The sequence below is a fragment of the Oncorhynchus nerka genome, linkage group LG2, assembly GCF_034236695.1.
Source record: "Oncorhynchus nerka isolate Pitt River linkage group LG2, Oner_Uvic_2.0, whole genome shotgun sequence".
NCBI classification, from domain to species: domain Eukaryota; kingdom Metazoa; phylum Chordata; class Actinopteri; order Salmoniformes; family Salmonidae; genus Oncorhynchus; species Oncorhynchus nerka.
In genome coordinates this window covers 71,243,450-71,263,865 of record NC_088397.1, presented here as the reverse complement: position 1 = coordinate 71,263,865, position 20,416 = coordinate 71,243,450, and the positions used below count along the sequence as shown (strand labels likewise).

Here is a 20,416-nt window from a genome sequence, read left to right as displayed (position 1 = left end):
AATACATGTAAACATTTAATATAACTCGTAATGTGAGTCAATTGACACCATCTTCTAAAAAGATATCCACCATGAGAAAAAATAAGTAAAAAACATACATGTAATACGTTTTTATTTAGCATACAGACAACAGGTGGTGCACAGAAATACACCCAAAACCGGAACTTTTATATATTTATAGAGTATTTATAGAGTACAGTACTATAAGGGTCAAGCCTACCGTAATCTTATGGTTTACATTAGGGTTAAGGGCACTGGAGGAAATGATCTTCAATCAATCACCATTATAGAACGCGTGTATAGACAGATAAATTAGTGGAACTCAAAGAAAACTCGCCAACGCCCAATGCACTTAGAAATACCAATTGTGTTTTTAAAAATAATCCTCAACTATTTGTTTCTTCAAACCGTAGTTACATTAGGATGCAATAACCATTCAATTTACAATATCGAAAAATAGCAATTTGACTGAACAATGATATCTACAAAATATTGTGGGTTGCAATCTCCAATGTGACAATCAAAACATGAAGACAGAGCACATATAGTACTTTTGTGATTAGTTATTTTAGGCCTATATTTCACACATACCACATGATATGTGAGATTTTGTAGATCTATAAATAGGATATAACATTAAACATCCTTTAAAGCACTGGAATTCATAGATTAAAAAAACAAACATTTTGGGACTGTATAAAATGCGATTTTCCCTGGTGGAACTAGCATGATCACTACGTTCACCTTCAGGCTGGTTCCACTAGACTGATTAGTTTTAACTGAAAATGTTAAGTCTTCATAAAACTTACAGTACAAGGAAGAAAAAAAAAAACAAAGCATAAGAAATATGGAGGCAAACTAAACAGCAGCACCTCGTTTTACTTTAATATTTTATCATACATGCTGTCCAGCTAATAAGGGAGAACACACACTCTTCAAACCAAACTGACAATGGTTTATCAATAGACTGAGGTCAGCTCTTTAAGGCTGGTAACATTAAAATAGAGGTCAGGGGAGATGGAGCACTATTACAGAAGATGCACTACTACACAAACATTGCACAGTTATCCTAGTTTACATCTCCAGTCATTATGATTTTTTTTGTTCAGAAAACATGCAACTCTTAACAGATGGTCTTTGTTGCCCTTTTAGCAGAAGCACTTCTTTCACACAAGACAATGCATGCCATGCCGCATCAGCCCATAAACTGTGGTTCCACCATAAAAAACAGCCAGGGGAAGGAAATGCCAACAATCTGGTGCAACTAAGAAATAGTAGCCTCGTCATCTTTCTCAGGAGTAGAATAATTATCTAAGCAACGCCTCACTCTCACACACATACAGGGGTGAAAAAATTGAGGGTTCCACCTCCTTACAATGGGAGACTGCAAACAACTTTAATTAATCTGTTAAAAGTGACCTTAAAGTCACTCAAAAACATGCGTAACTCAAACAAGGCCATGATTAGGCCTAGCCAAGCCTACATGGCTGATTTTGGAGTGAATCTCTGGAACCACCTTATTCTGCACTTCCATGTAAAACATGTGGCTCATTTTAGAAGTCCAGCAGTATTCAAATCAGCAGTATTCAACATCACTCCTTGAGAAGTGAATGTGTGTCAGAAATTCACTGCACAAATCTGAATTTTATATCAAACTTTCCTTTAAAGATTACATGAATGGCCTGAGATGTGTTCTTTGACCGTCGTTTGATTCAACATTTGAGTTCATAAACGTGCATACTTGGAGATCAACAAATTCAGATGCAACACTTACCACTGAGACTGAAAAGCTCAGCACACTAAGAAAGTGTTGACTTTTAGTGTTAAGAGGACAGACACAACATAGACTAGATCCCACTACGGGTCAATGAAGTTCAGAGGTCACAGAAGGCTGCTGTGGTGGTCCCACAGGTTTGGCAGTATTACATAGATGCAATTAAGCATAAGTTACCCCAAAAACAAATGTGCCCAGTTCAACACACAATCATGTTAGTACATTAAATGAACACGTAATCATTCATATTACAGTTAGCAGATGAGATTAATACAATCAACAACCACCGATTGGGTGGTGGATTAGTACTTTTATACTATCAACCTCTTTAGACAGGGTTGTATATATTTATTTATTTAACACATTTTTATTTACGATGGCCTATATACCAAAATGTACTTCACCTGTTCATCAAACTAACCAAGTAGTACTGACTCAGTCTTCTCTTAGGGTTTCAATGAAAAGAGGGCTGAGAATGTATAAGATAAAAAAATATTGTTCAAATAATGTACTTGCATCATATGAATCCAGCAACTACATTTACCAGCAACTACATCATACCAAGGTTAGTTGCAGTCATAAATTGACACAACAGAACGTTTTGTCTAAGTTTTAGTCAACACCGACAGCACTGTTGGGGTGCAATCCAGGGATGCTGGCTTTACATGACAAACACACTAGAGTCAAGTTCCTTGTCAACTTCATTATGCATCATGTGGCAACAAAGTGGAAATCCCCGTTTCTCATGGGCCAACCAGTGAGCTCCTCTCACTCTAGACACTCTGGTTCAGTAGGTGACTGCTGCCATCTTTAGTTAGAATGACTTGAACGCCTGAATATAGAGCAGGGCTATTCGAACTGGTGGCCCGCCGGCCAGATCCGGCCCATTTATTAAATTAGACTGGCCCGTTGATCAATTCTGAACATTTATAAAAGATCTGCAAAAAAATCCCAGCCAAAATGACAAGTAGCATTGTGGTTGTCTAAAGTGTAGTTTTGGGCATTTTTAGCACCTAGGTGGCATGTTGATAATTTTTTGTTCATATGAATGTCTCTAGTGTTTGAACGGTTTAAGCTACAAAATATTATGACCCCATTCCTGAAAGCTACGAACACGTACATGACTTCTGTTTCCCTCGCTGACGCTCACAGGGACTCGTTAGAAAAGATTGACAAAAACATGCACCTAATGACTGAGGGAAATTAATTCAAAGAATACTTGGCATTAACTTTATTTTTTTTAATGGTTTTTATTGAAATGCTTAGTTTGATGATTTTCTAATGGCCTAATTACTTTTAAGAAGCTTTTAATAGTGGTTTAAATAAATAAATGGTGAGCAAGCATTGTACCTTTTCTTTATCAATTATATAAAGAAAGTGGTTGCACCTCGACTCACTTTGGTTGGGCACCCTCCACTTTTCTAATTACTTTTGGCAACATTTAAATTGGACAAAGTGTCTTTATTGGTGTCTCCTTAGAATAATCGCATGGGAAATATCCAGCCCCCCTGCAATTAACCTTTATTTCTTTACATCTGGCCCTTGTAAGAATATAGTTGAATAGCCCTGCTATAGAGTCATAAAACCAAGATTGCACCTTGCCTTCTAATATGGAAACAACTTTAAATATTACATATGATTATTCCCCTGCTCTCACTTTGATTTTTGAACTCCTGCAATTAAAGGTCACTTTATTTACACACATCCAGCAAACATAAAACACTAGACTGCTTTAAAGTTTGTGAATATTCAGGTATACTCCATATGCATGGAGCTCAATTTACTTTCAATGGATTCTTATTGAGGAATAACACCACAAAACTGGCATTGAGCGCAGCCCAGGTTAGAGACAGGACTGTGCAACTGTAAAAGTGCCAGAAAAAAGGAAAGAAGGCAGTGAAGGAAAAAAAGGCAAGGAGGGATAGAGAAAAAAGGGAGAAATAGTGCAGGTGAGGAGAGGGAGTGAGAAGCCTCTACCAGTCTGCATTGTCCCAGGTTTCCTCAGCAGGTTTGTCAGGGGCAGCAGCGGGGCTCTTCTTGCCTTTGGTCTCTCTGCCACTGTTGTCCCAGTTGTTGTCCCAGGCCTCCCAGCTGTCTCCAGTGCTGTGTTTGTTGTTGGTTGCTACCTCCGAGCCCCAGTTGTCCCAGCTGTCAGAGCTCTTCTTCTCTGTGGCAGAGTTGTCGACGTTGGTCCAACTGTCGCTGCTTGGAGACTTCTTGGGCTTGGAGGAGCTGGTGCTCCCAAAGGTCTCCCAGAAGTCCTGCGCAGGGGCCTGGCCTGGTTCTGGGCCTGAGGAGTTGCCCTGGTAACCCTCAGTGGCGTCCATGTTCTGGTAGCTCTCTCCTTCTGACCTGTGGGAGAGGGTTAATCAAATAAAGCCACCCACCTAACTAAGAACATATATGGTATGTCACATCTCCAAGCCAAAGTCCATTTTAATATTTGACGTTACCCGTCCTCTGGCTTTCCAGCAAAGAAGTCGCTCATGTCTTTCCAGCCTTTTGCACCAGCGCCCTGGACCTGAGAAGAGGGCACACATCAAACTCCAAAAAACATCACTAGATATGAAATTACTTTAATAAAAAGTTAACTAATGAAATCATTGACCTCTGTATTCATCACATTGTCCTTTACTTGATATATAAGACAGGTACAGTTAAAATCTACATACTCACCACCAGAATAACAATGGCAGCAAGAGAAATGGGATCAAATTGAATTATCTTCAAAATATACAACACACCCAAACCAGTCTCCTTTTCAGGATACGTAATGGGGGTGACAGCACCTGAATATTTAGTCATTCTAAACTTGGGAAAATTTCAAATGAATGCCTAGCTTCCCATGACCCTTGCTCAGGAGACTGGTTGTCGGTTTGCAGTGTGGCAGAGGTCTGCCTTCTCCTACCTTGGATGCCAGCCCAGCAATGCTGACGGACATTTCATCTAGCAACTTGCCATCTTTTACCTGGACAAGCCAAATCACCGTTAATTGAAATGGAGACAACTCACAGCATCAAGAGGTGGGCGTGTAAATAAAGACATCACCCACTTAAGCTAGCTCAGGCAATATTTCTTATTGAGAGCAGTACATATTTTACTGTGAGCAGTGGTTAGTTAGGCTTCAATATTTTACTGAGAGAACATTAATAAATGTGGTGATTAGCCTACTTATAAGGAGAGAGCAGGTGATTTCAGTCTCAGTCAACACCAATTTTAAGCAGCTATGTGGAATGTTTCAACATCAAGCAATTAGCTATTACACATGCACCCTATCGAGTCAGTCACCACAGCAGACATTCCGAAGGACACAATGCACATTCAAATTTAAAGCTGGTTCAATTAAGCATATTAGCCTATAGGGACCCACCACCACATTAACATTAACTTCAAACACAATGTTACCTTTTCGTGGGTAGGTTTGATAACATTCTCATTTAATGTCTGTCCTAACTCTGTGGCCTAGTTGGGAGTGAGGGAGAAAATTTGTGAATCAAACGAACAATCGACATTCACGCCAACACAAGACACTGAGTTTGAGTAGTAGGCAGCTGAGGCAGGCGGGGGAACTGTCATGCCATTGACTAGGATGTTAAACGAGCAGTCAGCACAGCGGACGGACAGCTGACCAAAGGGTACTGAGCAATGGAATTGTCATGCATGGATGGACAACCCTATGGTTGGTGAGTACGAAAGTAATGGTCACTTTACCCTGCCTTCATGTACATATCTACAGTGGGGCAAAAAAAGTATTTAGTCAGCCACCAATTGTGCAAGTTCTCCCACTTAAAAAGATGAGGCCTAATTTTCATCATAGGTACACTTCAACTATGACAGACAAAATGAGGGGGGAAAAAAATCCCAGAAAATCACATTGTAGGATTTTTAATGAATTTATTTGCAAATTATGGTGGAAAATAAGTATTTGGTCACCTACAGATTTCTGGCTCTCACAGACCTGTAACAACTTCTTTAAGAGGCTCCTCTGTGCTCCACTCGTTACCTGTATTAATGGCACCTGTTTGAACTTGTTATCAGTATAAAAGACACCTGTCCACAACCTCAAACAGTCACACTCCAAACTCCACTATGACCAAAGAGCTGTCAAAGGACACCAGAAACAAAATTGTAGACCTGCACCAGGCTGGGAAGACTGAATCTGCAATAGGTAAGCAGCTTGGTTTGAAGAAATCAACTGTGGGAGCAATTATTAGGAAATGGAAGACATACAAGACCACTGATAATCTCCCTCGATCTGGGGCTCCACACAAGATCTCACCCCATGAGATCAAAATGATCACACAAACGGTGAGCAAAAATCCCAGAACCACACGGGGGGGACCTAGTGAATGACCTGCAGAGAGCTGGGACCAAAGTAACAAAGCCTACCATCAGTAACACACTATGCCGCCAGGGACATTACATGGGCCTGGACATGTACTGGACGTCTGAAGTTTGCTAGAGAGTATTTGGATGATCCAGAAGAAGATTGGGAGAATGTCATATGGTCAGATGAAACCAAAATATAACTTCTTGGTAAAAACTCAACTCGTCGTGTTTGGATGCAACTCAGCATTCTTTGTCCTCCAAAGAACACCATACCTACTGTGAAGCATGGGGGTGGAAACATCATGCTTTGGGGCTGTTTTTCTGCTAAGGGACCAGGACGACTGATCCGTGTAAAGGAAAGAATGGATGGGGCCATGTATCGTGAGATTTTGAGTGAAAACCTTCCATCAGCAAGGGCATTGAAGATGAAACGTGGCTGGGTCTTTCAGCATGACAACGATCCCAAACACACCGCCCGGGCAACGAAGGAGTGGCTTCGTAAGAAGCATTTCAAGGTCCTGGAGTGGCCTAGCCAGTCTCCAGATCTCAACCCCAAAATCTTTGGAGGGAGTTGAAAGTCTGTGTTGCCCAGCAACAGCCCCAAAACATCACTGCTCTAGAGGAGATCTGCATGGAGGAATGGGCCAAAATACCAGCAACAGTGTGTGAAAACCTTGTGAAGACCTACAGAAAACGTTTGACCTCTGTCATTGCCAACAATGGGTATATAACAAAGTATTGAGATAAACGTTTGTTATTGACCAAATACTTATTTTCCACCATAATTTGCAAATAAATTCATTAAAAATCCTACAATGTGATTTTCTGGATTTTTTTTCTCATTTTGTCTGTCATAGTTGAAGTGTACCTATGATGAAAATTACAGGCCTCTCATCTTTTTAAGTGGGAGAACTTGCACAATTGGTGGCTGACTAAATACTTTTTTTGCCCCACTGTACCTCGTACCCCTGCACATTACTCTGGTACTCCTTGTGTATAGCTTAGTTCTTGTGTACTTTATTCTGCTTATGGAAGCATTTCACAGTAGTCTACACCCCTTGTATTCGGCACGTGACAAATAAAATGCTTTTTGTTTATAACGATGATATGTCTTTCTTTGTAAATGACATCAATGTTGACACTCCTAGAACAGGTTCTAAACCATTTGGTTTTATGAGCCAAAGTTAAAGTGACCAAGAACTTCATATAAATACATTTAACACTACAACCTTTGACAGTAAGATTATCCATACTCTTTCAAAATTAAAATAACATTTTTTTAAAAGGGGACCGGACAATGTTAGTCTGCAGCCAAGCAAAAGCTTACAGTAACAGTACAGGTTGGGCTACCTGTATGCATCCACCATTTCACAGGAGTGGGTTTAGAAATGTTTACATAGAATATCAGACAGGACACTGATGACCAGCCAACAAGCTCTGGGTGGTTGGGAATGAATGCATTCATAAAAACAGTAAGTAAATGAGATATGCAGGTATCATACGGGCAAAGAGCATGCATTTGTTATTGGTTTTACCGGCTCTGGGGGCGGCTTATAGCCCCTTAACTATGTTCCGAGAAAGTGAGGTTAAAAAAGCGTCAAACAGTTCCAACATGGTAAATTCACAGATTAAGGTCAGTTATTTCTGTCCAGTTCATTTTTGAGCAATAATACAAGGGAAACGTGTGGGGGGTAAACAAATCTATGTTCCATGAGCTCTGAAGGCTAAACATTTACATTGCAGTTTCTGCTACAGAGGGAATAGCATGCATCCATAGAAACAATTCAGTTCTAGAATATATTTTTCAGTGGGTACATCACATGGAATTAGGAGACTGAGCCTCAACCAATATATCGCTTTGGTTGAATTATGATAAATGGGGCGGCAGGGTAGCCTAGTGGTTAGAGCGTTGGACTAGTAATCGAAAGGTTGCAAGTTCGAATCCCCGAGCTGACAAGGTACAAATCTGTCGTTCTGCCCCTGAACAGGCAGTTAACCCACTGTTCCTAGGCCGTCATTGAAAATAAGAATTTGTTCTTAACTGACTTGCCTAGTAAAATAAAGGTAAAAAAAAAAAAAAAAAAAATGAAAATGTCTTATCACTCAAATCAATTATCATAGCTTGGTATTTCCTTAGAGAGGGGGGCTAGAACTGTCTCTCTTTAGCAGAGCATCATGTTAGTTATTACTTGAGCCATGAGAGAGAATGGGTTTCCTTATTCAACAAAAGGGGATTCATACAATCACGTCTTTATCAACATTTTTAAATGGCATCTTAGACTTGGGAGTCTAAAATAGTTAGAGACATTGGTAAGGTTAAAATAGTTTGTTTGAGCTCCCGAGTGGAGTAGTGGTCTAATGGAATGCATCGCAGTGCTAGCTGTGCCACTAGAGATCCTGGTTTTAGTCCAGGCTCTGTGGCAGCCGACCACGACCGGGAGATCCAAGGGGCGGTGCACAATTGGCCCAGTGACATCCGGGTTAGAGGGTTTGGCTGGTAGCGATCTTCTTGTCCAATCGCACACTAGCGACTCCTGTGGCGGGCCGGGCGCAGAGAACGTGGTGTTTCCTCCGACACATTGGTGCGGCTGGCTTCCGGGTTAAGTGGGCATTGTGTCAAGAAGCAGTACGGCTTGGCTGGGTTGTTTCGGGGGATGCACGGCTCTGGGCGACAGGAAAATTGGATACCAAAAAATTGGGGTGAAAAAAAGTTTGTATCTACACATCCATGTAAATAGTCTCATCTAAATACATCTTAAGTTTTTAGAGCTCATGTACAGTAAGTTGCAAAATTATGCCAGTAAAAACATTATTCATAACGTTATCTTCGCAGTCAGGTTTTTTTTTCAGGATAAAAATGGCTTAGGTGGTAGGTGTGGCAGGGGCAATGGGCATAGTTGCCAACTGAAAACTTTAGGTCCTCGTGGCCAGGGAGAAGGTTTTGCTGGTTTAAAGATAATTTCCTGCAATTTTACAATGAGGCCAAATGAAAATTGAGGAAAAAAATAATACGGGGCCCAAAAAAAACACTATGCAGAAAAAACCCTGGTAGTAACTAAAGACAAAACTCATCAGTTACTAATAACGGTTTAACAAAGGGAATTCATACCTTTAGGGTTGCTGAAGTTGCAAGTTTTGCGGTCTGTTTCAGTGAAAAGATGTGATAACGCAATTAATAAACAATAAAATGAAATTCTGTGACAGGATAACAACTTTCCTTAAAGATACTTACATTATCCTTGGCAACTGCAGCAATTTTGCTAGCTCCGATGGTGAAATTGCTCCAGCCCTATACAACAAAACATGTCATACGAGTCATCATACCTCCCAAATGGTACTATAACAGCTTCAAAACTGGGAACTCTGAAATCTAAGACTTCAGTGCGTTCAAGACAACTGGGGGGAGCTCCAACTGGAAAAAAAACTTTTTGAACACTCATCCAACTCGGAAACTCAGGGCATCTTCCTAGAGCTCTGACTTTCTGACCTGAAGATCAGACACACCATGATTTGACATTTGGGGGGCCAGAGTTTCCAGTTGTCTTAAAAGCGCCACACACACACAGTTGAAGTCGGAAGTTTACATACACCTTAGCCAAATACAGTTTCACAATTCCTGACATTTAATCCTAGTAAAAATTCCCTGTCTTAGGTCAGTTAGGATCACCACTTTATTTTAAGAATGTGAAATGTCAGAATAGTAGAGAATTATTTATTTCAGCTTTTATTTCTTACATCACATTCTCAGTGGGTCAGAAGTTTACATTGGTATTTGGTAGCATTGCCTTTAAATTATTTAACTTGGGTCAAACGTGTCAGGTAGCCTTCCACAAGCTTCCCACAATAAGTTGGGTGAATTTGGGCCCATGTCTCCTGACAGAGCTGGTGTAACTGAGTCAGGTTTATAGGCCGCTATGCTCGCACACGCTTTTTTAGTTCTGCCCATAAATGTTCTATAGGATTGAGGTCAGGGCTTTGTGATGGCCACTCCAATATCTTGACTGTCATCCTTAATCCATTTTGACACAACTTTAGAAGTATGCTTGCCCATTTGGAAGACCCATTTGCAACCAAGCTTTAACTTCCTGACAGATGTCTTGAGAAGTTGATTTAATATATCCACATAATTTTCCTTCCTCATGATGTCATCTATTTAGTGAAGTGCACCAGTCACTCCTGCAGTAAAGCACCCCCACAACATGATGCGTTACCCACATGATTCATGGTTCAGATGGTGTTCATCATGCAAGCATCCCCTTTTTCCTCCAAACATAACGATGGTCATTATGGCCAAACAGTTCTGTTTTTGTTTCATCAGACCAGAGGACATTTCTCCAAAAAGTACCATCTTTGACCCCATGTGCAGCTGCAAACCGTAGTCTGGCTTTTTTTATGGCAATTTTGGAGCAGTGGCTTCTTCCTTGCTGAGCGACCTTTCAGGTTATGTCAATATAGGACTCGTTTTACTGTGGCTATAGATACATTTATACCCGTTTCCTACAGCATCTTCACAAGTTCCTTTGCTGTTGCTCTGGGATTGAGTTGCACTTTTCGCACCAAAGTACACTCATCTCTAGGAGACAGGAAGCGTCTCATTCCTGAGCGGTATGACGGCTGCGTGGTCCTGTGGTGTTTATACTTGCGTACTATTGTTTGTACAGATGAAAGTGGTGCCTTCAGGCATTTGGAAATTGCTCCCAAGGATGAACCAGACTTGTGGAGGTCTGCATTATTTCTGAGGTCTTGGCTAATTTCTTTTGATTTCCCCATGATGTCAAGCAAAGAGGCACCAAGTTTGAAGGTAGGCCTTGAAATACATCAACAGGTACACCTCCAATTGACTCAAATTAGGCTAATTTACATATCAGAAGCCATGACATCATTTTCAGGAATTTTCCAAGCTGTTTAAAGGCACAGTCAACTTGGTGTATGTAAACTTCTGACCCACTGGAATTGTGATACAATTAATTATAAGTGAAGTATCTGTCTGTAAACAATTGTTAGAAAAATGACTTGTGTTATGCACAAAGTGGACGTCCTAACCGACTTGCCAAAACTATAGTTAGCAAGAAATTTGGTTGAAAAACAAGTTAATGACTGCAAACTAAGTGTATGTAAACTTCGACTTCAACTGTACACACACACAGAGAGACCCATCTACTGCAGAGCTATGCAGATTCCTAAAAGCTGTGCCGTATTACTGCCATACCGAATAAATGGAAGAGAGCGCGTTGTTCAGGACATCATCCTCCTTCTCTGGAGTCGGCGTATTCCCAAAGCCAACATAGCGGTTTTCCTGATTCCCACTATAACTGCCACCACTACAGAGGAAATGGTAAATTTGCATAAATGAGAAGTCCTCATAGGGTGACCAAAAACATATAATATGCCATTTAGCCACTGGTTTTATGGAAAGCAACTTACAATCATGCATACACATATGGGTGGCCCCAGCAGGAAAGAAAACAATATGGATGAAATTGAGCTTTAAGCAAAATGTTAAAAATGTTGTATTCCGTGGCATCTTTTGTTTTAAGACCCTGTGCTACATTTTGGGTGAGCATTCACAGATTAAGTCCTTAAAGTTGTTAAGTTTTATAATTAGGGTTAAGAATACATAAGAGAAAAGCAGATTAAAGTAATCTTTAAACAAAACAAAAATGTTCTGTGGCATCTTTCGAATTTTGACAATGTGCTTTATGTGTACTATAAGAGAAAAGCCATGCAGCTGCCTCAGAGAGGAGTGTCATTGATACAATGGTCTCACCTCTGATAAGAGTTCACATCGTCACTCAACCAGTCCTCAAAGGCCTTGTCTGAAGGTTTGCCCGAGTTCTGCCCCAGGCCCCCTGAGCTACATTGGAAAACAGATGACAGAATATTATGAGACTAGATAACATTGGACATCAGTACTTTGGAAATATTCAAGTAGTCGAATACTTTAGCTAAATAACACTTATCACAGATTTTTAGGTCATATCGCCCAGCCCTAACTTATGGGCAATTCACAATATATAGTGATTTAAAAAACATCTAAATAAGCTTTGTTGTACAATAAAAAGGTCAAATACACTGCATTTCAAACAACCAGCAATAATCTCATGAATTCAGGTCACATGAAATTAGGCTAAATAAGCCCCACTAATAATTGTATAATTTTATAAAAAAAATAGTTTAACCTGCTTTTCTTGCAATAATCACGGATCTGGCTTTCAAGTCTATGAAAATGTCAGAAAAAAAAATGTACTAATGTAACCAGACCCATACATAATGCACATTCACTAATAATGACCCTTCTTGTAGCACTAACTAGAGAAAATTAACGCAGGTCTCAAACAATCTCTCAAGGGCAAACTGGCATGCTCGTGAGTAGCAGCTATTCTTTACGTTTCAAGTGTAGTCAACTTGGATCTATTTGCTTGCTAACAACGCAGAACAGTTATGAACACACTTCTGTCCACCTCCAATGGTTTTAACAACATGCTAGCCTGTCCACTTTGTTCAGTGGCCTACTTTAGAGTTTCCGATTCCTTATATAAAACGTATGCTTATTCCACATTTATACCGCGCTTGACAAACTGCGCATACATTTTTCAGAATGAATGTTCATTAATACTCCTGTTTAAGTAGCATCTTATTTGCATGCAATTTGAGTAGTTGAGACCTTTAAAAAAAGGGTATTGTTAGAAAGGATAACTTCTCTATTACAGTAAAATAATGTCTCAATGTGTATTGGTGTCCATATGACCCATTCTGTTGGACCAAACCTTTTAGCAACATGAAATCTTATTCAAATCTGTTCATATACATTGCCAGGAAGAATCACTTATTTAAACATTGACAAAAACCACTTAGATTTAATTTTCACATATTCATATTCGTAATTTTCACATATTCATAAATTTGTCGAATGTTTGGGAATTACGTATATTAAGTCATTTGTGAAATTTCTTAAGTAATATAGTGAGAAAGCAGCTGTGCTTTTGGACAATTAATAGACACTGGTGTAAATAAAACCAAATAAAAACATTGTCTTGTCCAGGACCGGAATCTACACAGACCGGTGTGCTATAGCCAATCAGAGCTACAGTAGAACCTATATACAAACAAGCCATTTTCCACAGGGTCCTGCCATCATTCACTTTGAACTGGACCGTGTGTTTACAGGCAGTTACAACACCGTGACTTTAGATCATTACAACATAGTCGCCAAAAGCCACCAGAATGGATTTCTGCAAATAAGTAAACACCATGGGAGTCCTCTGTAAAGTTTCCAAATGTAAGTCGTGTTGATCAAACCACTATGAAAAATGGTAGGCTCTCTATCCATCAGTTATGTACATCAACAAGATCAACAACTAATGCTAGCCAGAGCAAGATGAGCTAAAATCTAACGACAGAAAACTAGATAAACCCTCAAACTTTTTCAGCTAGTTGACGGATAAATGGGGAATTGTCACCTTGTCCTTCTGTAGCTTGCCTGCCAATGTCACAGACAAGACATGACACGCAGAGCTCTGACAAAGTGGGAAGCATGAACAAAGGAAAGCATTAGCAGAATCTCTAACTCTTGGACTCAGTTGCTGTGAAAGCTACCGTCCCGGGAGCCTACCAGATTCCATGTGTAGAGACACGGAAACCCAGCTAGCTCGGCAGTCTCAAACCCCTATTGAATGTTTAACGCTGCAGGAGCTATGTTTACTTTGCTTTATTCCGGGTCGGCTGTCCACAGCCGGTACTGGCCGGTACTCTGTAGGGATACCTTCCTGGTCTCCCCCTTCCTTGGAGACATGAGCTAGTGGGATGCTCCTAGATGACTTTGGGGATGTTCCTGTTCTCGACCCCCCCCCCCTTCAAAAAATCTTGGCTTCCAGACTCTGTCCACGCATTTCAAAGCTGCGTTGAGAAAAATGACTTAAAAAGACCCAAGACGAGCTCAGTTTATCCCTACCATTGTGATAATGAGTTGTCATGTTGCATCAAATGTACATTATCCCAGGGTCGTTGGAAGATAATGTAAGTAACTTAATTTATATCCCCCGAACACCGCTATTGATCCTACAGTTTTTGTATGCAGTAATCATGTGCCTATGAACCAAAGTTACTGTCAGCACTAAGGCAGTTTACCCTAGTAGGAAGTCCACTGTGAGCAGCTTACCATCAGCTCCAATATAAATAACATGAGCAAGTCTACTTCTGATAAGCTACTTCCCAGTAAAGCATTAAAAACAATCAAGCAACCCAGGAAAGGCCTAAAAAATAGCCCATATACACATACACGTTGCTTAAGAAACAAGGTTCATGAAGTCATTAACTTTAACAGATGACATTCATATTCTGACTCTTTGAAACTCATGTAAGTCCCTTAATGTGTTTGAACCCCAGGAAGAGTAGCTGCTGCCTTGGGGGATCCCCAATAAATACAAATGCATGCTTATCCCAACCAAGCACCCAAAGCTAACAGGCTAAAGTTGGCTAGTTAGCTACATCCAGACAAATGAGAACACCTCACTCTGACCAGTGGTGAAAAAAAGTACCCAACTGTCATACTTGAGTAAAAGTAAAAGATACCTTAATAGAAAATGACTCAAGTAAAATACTTGAGTAAAAGTATTTTGTTTTAAAATATACTTAAATATCAAAAGTATAAATCATTTCAACCTCCTTATATAAAAAAAAGAATTAGGGCCGATTTCAAGTTTTGATAACAATCGGAAATCGGTATTTTTAGACACCGATTTTTGGAGAAAAAAAATGTACACCTTTATTTAATCTTAAATTAACTAGGCAAGTCAGTTAAGAACGCATCCTTATTTTCAATGACGGCCTAGGAACGGTGGGTTAACTGCCTATTTCAGGGGCAGAACCACAGATTTTCACCTTGTCAGCTCGGAGGATCCAATCTTGCAACCTTAAAGTTAACTAGTCCAAGGCTATAACGACCTGCCTCTCTCGTTGCACTCCACAAGGAGACTGCCTGTTACGCGAATGCAGTAAGCCAAGGTAAGTTGCTAGCTAGCATTAAACTTCTTAGAAAAAACAATCAATCATAATCACTAGTTAATTACACATGGTTGATGATATTACTAGATATTATCTAGCGTGTCCTACCTTGCATATAATCTGACTGAGCATACAAGCATAAAGTATCTAATCTATCTGACTGAGCAGTGGTAGGCAGAAGCAGGCGGGTAAACATTCATTCAAACAGCACTTTCGTGCATTTTGTCAGCAGCTCTTCGTTGTGCCTCAAGCATTGCGCTGTCTATGACTTCAAGCCTATCAACTCCCGAGATTAGGCTGGTGTAACCGAAGTGAAATGCCTAGCGAGTTAGCGCGCGCTAATAGCGTTTCAAACGTCACTCGCTGAGCCTGTGGTTGTTCCCTTTGCTCTGCTGCTTCGAGGGTGGCTGTTGTCATGTTGCTGGTTTGAGCCCAGGGAGGAGCAAGGAGAGGGACGGAAGCTATACTGTTACACTGGCAATACTAAAGCGCCTATAAGAACATCCAATAGACAAAGGTTAATGAAATACAAATGGTACAGAGGGAAATAGTCCTATAATTCCTATAATAACTACAACTTCTTACCTGAGAATATTGAAGACTCATGTTAAAAGGAACCACCAGCTTTCATATGTTCTCATGTTCTGAGCAAGGAACTTACACGTTAGCTTTTTTACATGGCACATATTGCACTTTTACTTTGTTTTTGCATTATTTAAACCAAATTGAACATCTTTCATTATTTATTTGAGGCCAAATTTATCTTATTGATGTATTATATTAAGTTAAAATAAGTGTTCATTCAGTATTGTTGTAATTGTCATTACAAAGTAAAAAAAAACATTTTTGGGGGGTTTTCAATCGGCCGATTAATCGGTATCGGCTTTTTTGGTCCTCCAATAATCGGTATCGGCGTTGAAAAATCATAATCGGTCAACCTCTACACTAGATACTGACTTCTGATCCACGCCACAAATGTTTCTTTTGGTATCTGTGACCAACAGATGCATATCTGTATTCCCAGTCATGTAAAATTCATAGAATAGGGCCTAATAAATGTATTTCAATTGTCCGATTTCCTTATATGAACTGTAACTCAGTAGAATCTTTGAAATTGTAGCGTTTGTTCAGTGTATATGCACAAACCCTTCCAAATTGTTTCGTCTGGGAAGCATGCGGACGCCTTTAAGCAACAGCCCACTCGTCTTGCACACATGCAGGTTATGCACACAAACATGATCCTGGCTGTTGTGTTGATTTTTATTTGATTGATCAAATATTTAAAAACGGTGCTTAAATAAATTACATTAACAAAAATTAAATGAATTTCCAGGACTTTTCCAAAACATCACAGATGTGATAATTTCTCTGAACTTTTCCAGGCCTGGAAAACTACATTTTAAAATTCTATGACTTTTCTAGGATTGTCATGACCATACCCTGGAGGTTTCACTCAACAAAAATATGTCCAACACATTTCTATGGGCTTATTTTGAACTTATGCTTGTTGCCTACCTTCCCGCCTTTGGGACAACGACTCCCATTGTTAGGGCGGAGACATGAACAGCTTGTCATTATATTCAGATCTCTGGCGTAAATGAGAAAGTGCACACAGTACAGAAGGAGCGAAGTAGACAAAACCAAAAAGACAACATGAAAACAAGCAGACATAAAAATGAATTACAAAAAACCTTGATTCTTCCAATACAGGCATCTGGAATATCGCACAAAAACATGAATTTAAATAAATTAAAAAATACCGCCCAGCCCTACTTACCGATGAGACGACGAAAGTCCTGTCTTGGGCTGAGGTGGAGTCCAGTCCTTGGCAGAGGAAGTTTCAATAGACCACTCCTTCCCTTCTGCAATGGTTGCAACCTGTCAATGGAATACAGAGGAATGGAATTCAGTGAGTGAGACCATTCAATATGTCCTGTCTGATATTAGCATTGGAAATCCATAAATGGACATTTGGAGTGTCCCCAGCAACTGTGTTGAGCATGATCATTAAATTATGACTTCCTCACCTTGTCTCTGAAAAGTGCAGCAGCTCTGCTGTTATATTTGTCCTGCATGGTCCAAGTGGCATCATAATCATCTTGGAGTTCCAGAAACATACGGAACTTTCCGTTCCCTCCCGCCTTCATCTTCTCCAGCTCAATGTCCTTCCACTTGTCCATGGTAACAGAGCGCACAAAGCTACAGTATAGAGATCACATCAGGGGTTCAATACTTCCAAACACACTGACTAACAGTCAGGAAAGAAGAAATGTGGATGGCTTCTGGCTGTGGTGGGTTAACAAAGCACATAACTGCTAATAATTTTCTTAGAAGAGCATGGCTAAAAGCAATAAACAATTTATCTAGGATAAGAGAGGATTTTGACATTCATGCACATGCCTCTGCTGGCAGGCATAAATCCCAACACAATCATCAAATTTGTCATTTTGGAACTTTAAAGTTACTCACCTAAGGTGCACTCCCAAGCCTCTGTGTTTGCCGGAACATTCCAGACAAATCCAGATCCCATAGGTAACACTAACCCACTGAGGGTTGAAGCCCCCACACTCAAAGCAAAGCTGAGAAAAGGAGGGGGAAATGTTGTCTAACCATTTGATGTCATTGTTGACATTGAAAAAGTGAATATGGACACTGGACAGTTATCACATTGAATATATCAGCAGAGATTGTTCAGACCTCGCTACTGTTTTAACTCCAGTGTCCATATAAAACCTTAGGTAGTTCACCGTAGGCCCTGAGCAATCAAGTCGTGGCTAAAGTGTGAGTCGTGAAGCATGCTTCCCAGTCAAAACAGTTGACTGGGGGTTCTTAATGTTTAATATACTCACGGTAAATGCAAAATCATTTCAATTCAAATTGCGTCAGTCAATCAGTAATGTCCTACCTTCATCCGCATCTGCTAAGTATTCAGACCCCTTGACTTTTTCCACATTTTGTTACGTTATAGCCTTATTCTAAGATGGATTACATTTGTTTTTTCCCCATCAATCTACACACAACACCCCCATAATGACAAAGCAAAAACTGTTTTTATTATAAATCTTTGCAATTTTATTTTTAAAAGTATCACATTTACATAATTATTCAGACCCTTTAATCAGTACTTTTTTTTAAGCACCTTCCAGCGATTACAACCTCGATTCTTCTTGGGTATGACGCTACAAGCTTGTCAAACCTGTATTTGGAGAGTTTCTCCCATTCTTCTCTGAAGATACTTTCAAGCTGGATGGGGAGTATCGCTGCAGAGCTATTTTCAGCTATAGTCTCCCAGTCCCTGCCGCTGAAAAACATCCCCACAGCACAATACTGCCACAAACATGCTTCACCGTAGGGATGGTGCCAGGTTTCCTCCAGATGTGATGCTTGGCATTCAGACCAAATAGTTCATTCTTGGTTTCATCCGACCCGAGAATCTTGTTTCCCATGGTTAGAGTCCTTTAGGCAAATTCCAAGCAGGCTGTCATTTGGCTTTTATTGAGGAGAAGCTTCTGTCTGGCCACTACCATAAAGACCTGATTGGTCGAGTGCTGCAGAGATGGTTGTCCTTCTGGAAGGTTCTCCCATCGCCACAGATGAACTCTGGAGCTTATTCAAAGTGACCATTGGGTCTTGGGCACCTCCCTGACCAAGGCCCTTCTCCCCCAATTGCTCAGTTTGGCCGGGCAGCCAGCTCTAGGAAGACTCTTGGTGATTTCAAACTTCTTCCATTTAGGAATGATGGAGACCACTGTGTTCTTGGGGATTTTCAATGCTGCTGGTACTATTCCCCAGATCTGCGCCTCGACAACAATCCTGTCTCAACACTACACGGTCAATTCCTTCGACCTCATGTCTTGGTTTTTGCTCTGACAGGCACTGTTAACTGTGAGGCCTTATATAGACAGGCGTGTGCATTTCTAATCAATTGAATTTACCACAGGTGGACTCCAATCAAGTTGTAGTAACATCAAGGATGATCAATGGAAACAGGATGCACCTGAGCTCAATTTCCAGTCTCATAGCAAAGGGTCTGGATACTAATGTAAATAAGTTTCTTTTTTTTACAAATTAGCAAAACATTCTAAAAACCTCTTTCTGCTTTGTCACCATGTGGTATTGTCTAGATTGCTGAGGATTTTTTATTTATTCAATCAATTTTAGAATAAGGCTTTTAACATATCAAAATGTGGAAAAAGTCAAGGGGTCTGAATACTTTCTGAATTTGGCTATACTGCTCAAACAGCAAGCGAATGTCGTTAGCTATCCAACAGTAGTTACTCACGTTGTTTTCCTCCTGAGTTCTCACTTCCTTCAAAACTCTTCTAGTCCTTGGACTTGCCATTTTGACTGACACTGAAAGAGAGTAATCATTAACAATCTTACGAAGAAATAACGTCCCATGTACCTCTTATCAACGAGCCATCAACGCACCACTAGCTAGCGGCTAATTTAGGCAGCCTTGGACAGACATATCAACACTATTCGAAAACAATGAAAATACGAACTGACAGCAACTACCAAGCTGAATGGCATCCAATAGTCTATGTATGATATATTGTGTATCTGGAGCTAGCTAGCCGTCTAGATAACGCCGGTAGCCAACTGCCTGATGTTAGCTACTGCTAGTCTCTTACCGGGCCGGATAATGTAGAAAGCGTCTGGCTTGCTTAGTTCGATATGACTTTTTGCTAAAGATGTGGAGTTAAAATGTATGGGAAAATGTGTGTCAGCTCAAATTAAATCCATTGAGAAGAGCTACAAATGCTAGCTGATGTCAAACACCGGTGGCCATGTTGAAAACTAGCTAGGCAATGGCAGATGTGCCTACGTTGGCATTGCAATGCATTATTGGAAAGCGTAACTCTTCTTCTTCTTCAATCGTATATTGGCGATCGCAGATTTTAATGAGCATCCCGCCACCTAACGTGTGGGATGGAAATAGGATTCCCCAAAATGGAACAAAATACACCAAAAAATAACTACCAAACTGTCAAAAAATAAATAAAACTTTCTTTAAAAAAAAAATAATAATCTGATCCCTACACAGGTTCAAGAGGAACCTGGGAGGTCGGGTCTTCAGGCGCCAGTACCCCAGATATAAAATCCCCAATCCTTTTCTGTCGCAGCCACAATAATGTCCAGTTTTTTAGATTTCTTTGAGACTTGTGCTGTACAGTTTATAACTGTGGCAATGAATGCAACAAAATCCACCTTTTTAACACACAGGGTATATTTTGACTGGCAGCAAACATTTACAACAGGTGCGGTGCGTCCACTACCATATCTTCACTAGCATCACTTGTTTCCTCA

The 20,416-nt window shown here is 40.2% G+C and overlaps 1 protein-coding gene across 3 annotated transcripts; it reads right to left on the bottom strand.

Annotated features, from left to right (window-relative positions):
- Positions 1-95: 95 nt before the first annotated feature.
- Positions 96-19,939, bottom strand: LOC115141528 (ADP-ribosylation factor GTPase-activating protein 1-like). 3 transcript variants are annotated; one of them, XM_029680485.2, is made up of 13 exons: positions 19,741-19,939; positions 19,389-19,459; positions 17,576-17,685; positions 17,134-17,305; positions 16,884-16,984; positions 11,871-11,957; positions 11,313-11,424; positions 9,336-9,392; positions 9,213-9,245; positions 5,180-5,236; positions 4,683-4,742; positions 4,228-4,295; positions 96-4,126 (listed from the first exon to the last, which is right to left on the bottom strand). In XM_029680485.2, the coding sequence occupies exons 2-13, from the start codon at positions 19,446-19,448 to the stop codon at positions 3,748-3,750; spliced, it is 1,296 nt and encodes a 431-aa protein (XP_029536345.1). In that variant the 5' UTR covers positions 19,449-19,459; positions 19,741-19,939; the 3' UTR covers positions 96-3,747. The 3 variants fall into 3 exon arrangements, with proteins under 3 accessions (XP_029536345.1, XP_029536362.1, XP_029536380.1); XM_029680502.2 differs by lacking the exon at positions 5,180-5,236; XM_029680520.2 differs by lacking the exons at positions 4,683-4,742; positions 5,180-5,236.
- Positions 19,940-20,416: the final 477 nt, after the last annotated feature.

Bases quoted from the DNA above. Each gene is read 5' to 3' on its own strand.
- LOC115141528 (XM_029680485.2), bottom strand. From the start codon at position 19,448: ATGGCAAGTCCAAGGACTAGAAGAGTTTTGAAGGAAGTGAGAACTCAG. The intron at 11,425-11,870 runs GTGAGACCATTG...TTTCCTCTGTAG, and splicing joins GATGTGAACTCTTATCAGAG to TGGTGGCAGTTATAGTGGGA. The intron at 9,246-9,335 runs GTAAGTATCTTT...TCACTGAAACAG, and splicing joins CTGCAGTTGCCAAGGATAAT to ACCGCAAAACTTGCAACTTC.